Source organism: Gavialis gangeticus, unplaced genomic scaffold, assembly GCF_001723915.1.
Source record: "Gavialis gangeticus isolate Ggan-Ray unplaced genomic scaffold, GavGan_comp1, whole genome shotgun sequence".
Lineage (NCBI taxonomy): Eukaryota > Metazoa > Chordata > Crocodylia > Gavialidae > Gavialis > Gavialis gangeticus.
Window position 1 is genome coordinate 26,985,607 of NW_017728997.1, and position 1,132 is coordinate 26,986,738.

Consider the following 1,132-nt stretch of genomic DNA (forward strand, 5'->3'; position numbering starts at 1 on the left):
GGGCAGGGGCTTTGGGTGGGGGCAAGGGGCAGTAGGGCTGGGGGGCAGGAGCTTTGTGTGGGGGACAAGGGGCACAAGCAGAGCATCCTGCCATGTACCCCTTGCCCTCATCTTGTTTTTCTGCCATGCCGACACTCTGGCACCTTCCAAGGTAAGCATTGTGGTGTTTCTCAGCACTTCGTCCAAAAAACGTTGCCTACCCCTGCTCTAAAGGATCAAGCTCCATTCATGAACAAGCTCTATCCTTGGAAATTTTTAAGAGGAGGTTAGACAAATACTTATCTAAGATGGCTTAGACAGGGATGATCCTGCCTTGAGCAAAAGGCTGGACTTAGATGACCTCCTGAAGGACCTTCTAGTCCCAATTTTCTATGATTCTATGCAGATCAATAATCTGACTATATTCTGGGACTGGCATTTTTTTATTTTCAGAACTTTTACTGGAATTGTCCTTGTAGGGTTGTATTAATGCAGAATTTGAACTCAACAGCACTCGCAAGGGCTTTTGTGACGCTGCCATTAACATACTTAAAACAATTAATTTATATTAACTGTATATGTGCAGCAAAATACTGCTTCAAAAAGGTCATTTGTGATGTTTAATTGTGGTTGCAAATGCAGTTTCAATGCTACTGTTGTTTCATGCATTGAATAATATAGTATTATTCATCAATTATTTGTACATCCAGTAGGAACTGACAGCTCAATTAAATCTTGCCATTTACTTGCACAGAATACAAAGTTATTACAATGCTGACACTCACGTCCTTTTCTTTTTGTCTGAGCATATCTTCTTCAAACTGCTTTTGCATGAGTTCTTGTTCTTGTGCTAGACGGCGTTCTTCTTCTTGTTCTTCCCATTTTCTCTGCTCTTCCTCCAGTTGCTTCTTTCTTCGCTTTTCCTCCACTTGAGCCATTATAGCTTTCTAGTAATGCCAAAATCATAATAAAATTAAGTATAATTAAAATATATTTCCTATAAAACATGCATTCTGCATACTTTAGTCTTCTGTGTATACATTAGAAAATACTGTCAGCGGACAAACAGGTAAGAGATGGGGACAAGGGGAATGCTGGGACTAGGGGGTCAGTAACCACATCTCCAGGAGGCCTGAAATGCCTCTACACTAAT

The 1,132-nt window shown here is 40.8% G+C and overlaps 1 protein-coding gene across 1 annotated transcript in view; it reads right to left on the reverse strand.

Annotated features, from left to right (window-relative positions):
* CCDC66 (coiled-coil domain containing 66) overlaps positions 1 to 1,132 on the reverse strand; it is a 68,237-nt gene that overhangs the window by 32,340 nt on the left and 34,765 nt on the right. The window contains exon 12 of the mRNA XM_019505001.1: positions 765 to 926. Coding sequence (XP_019360546.1) covers positions 765 to 926 — 162 coding nt within the window. The remainder of the gene's footprint in view (positions 1 to 764; positions 927 to 1,132) is intronic.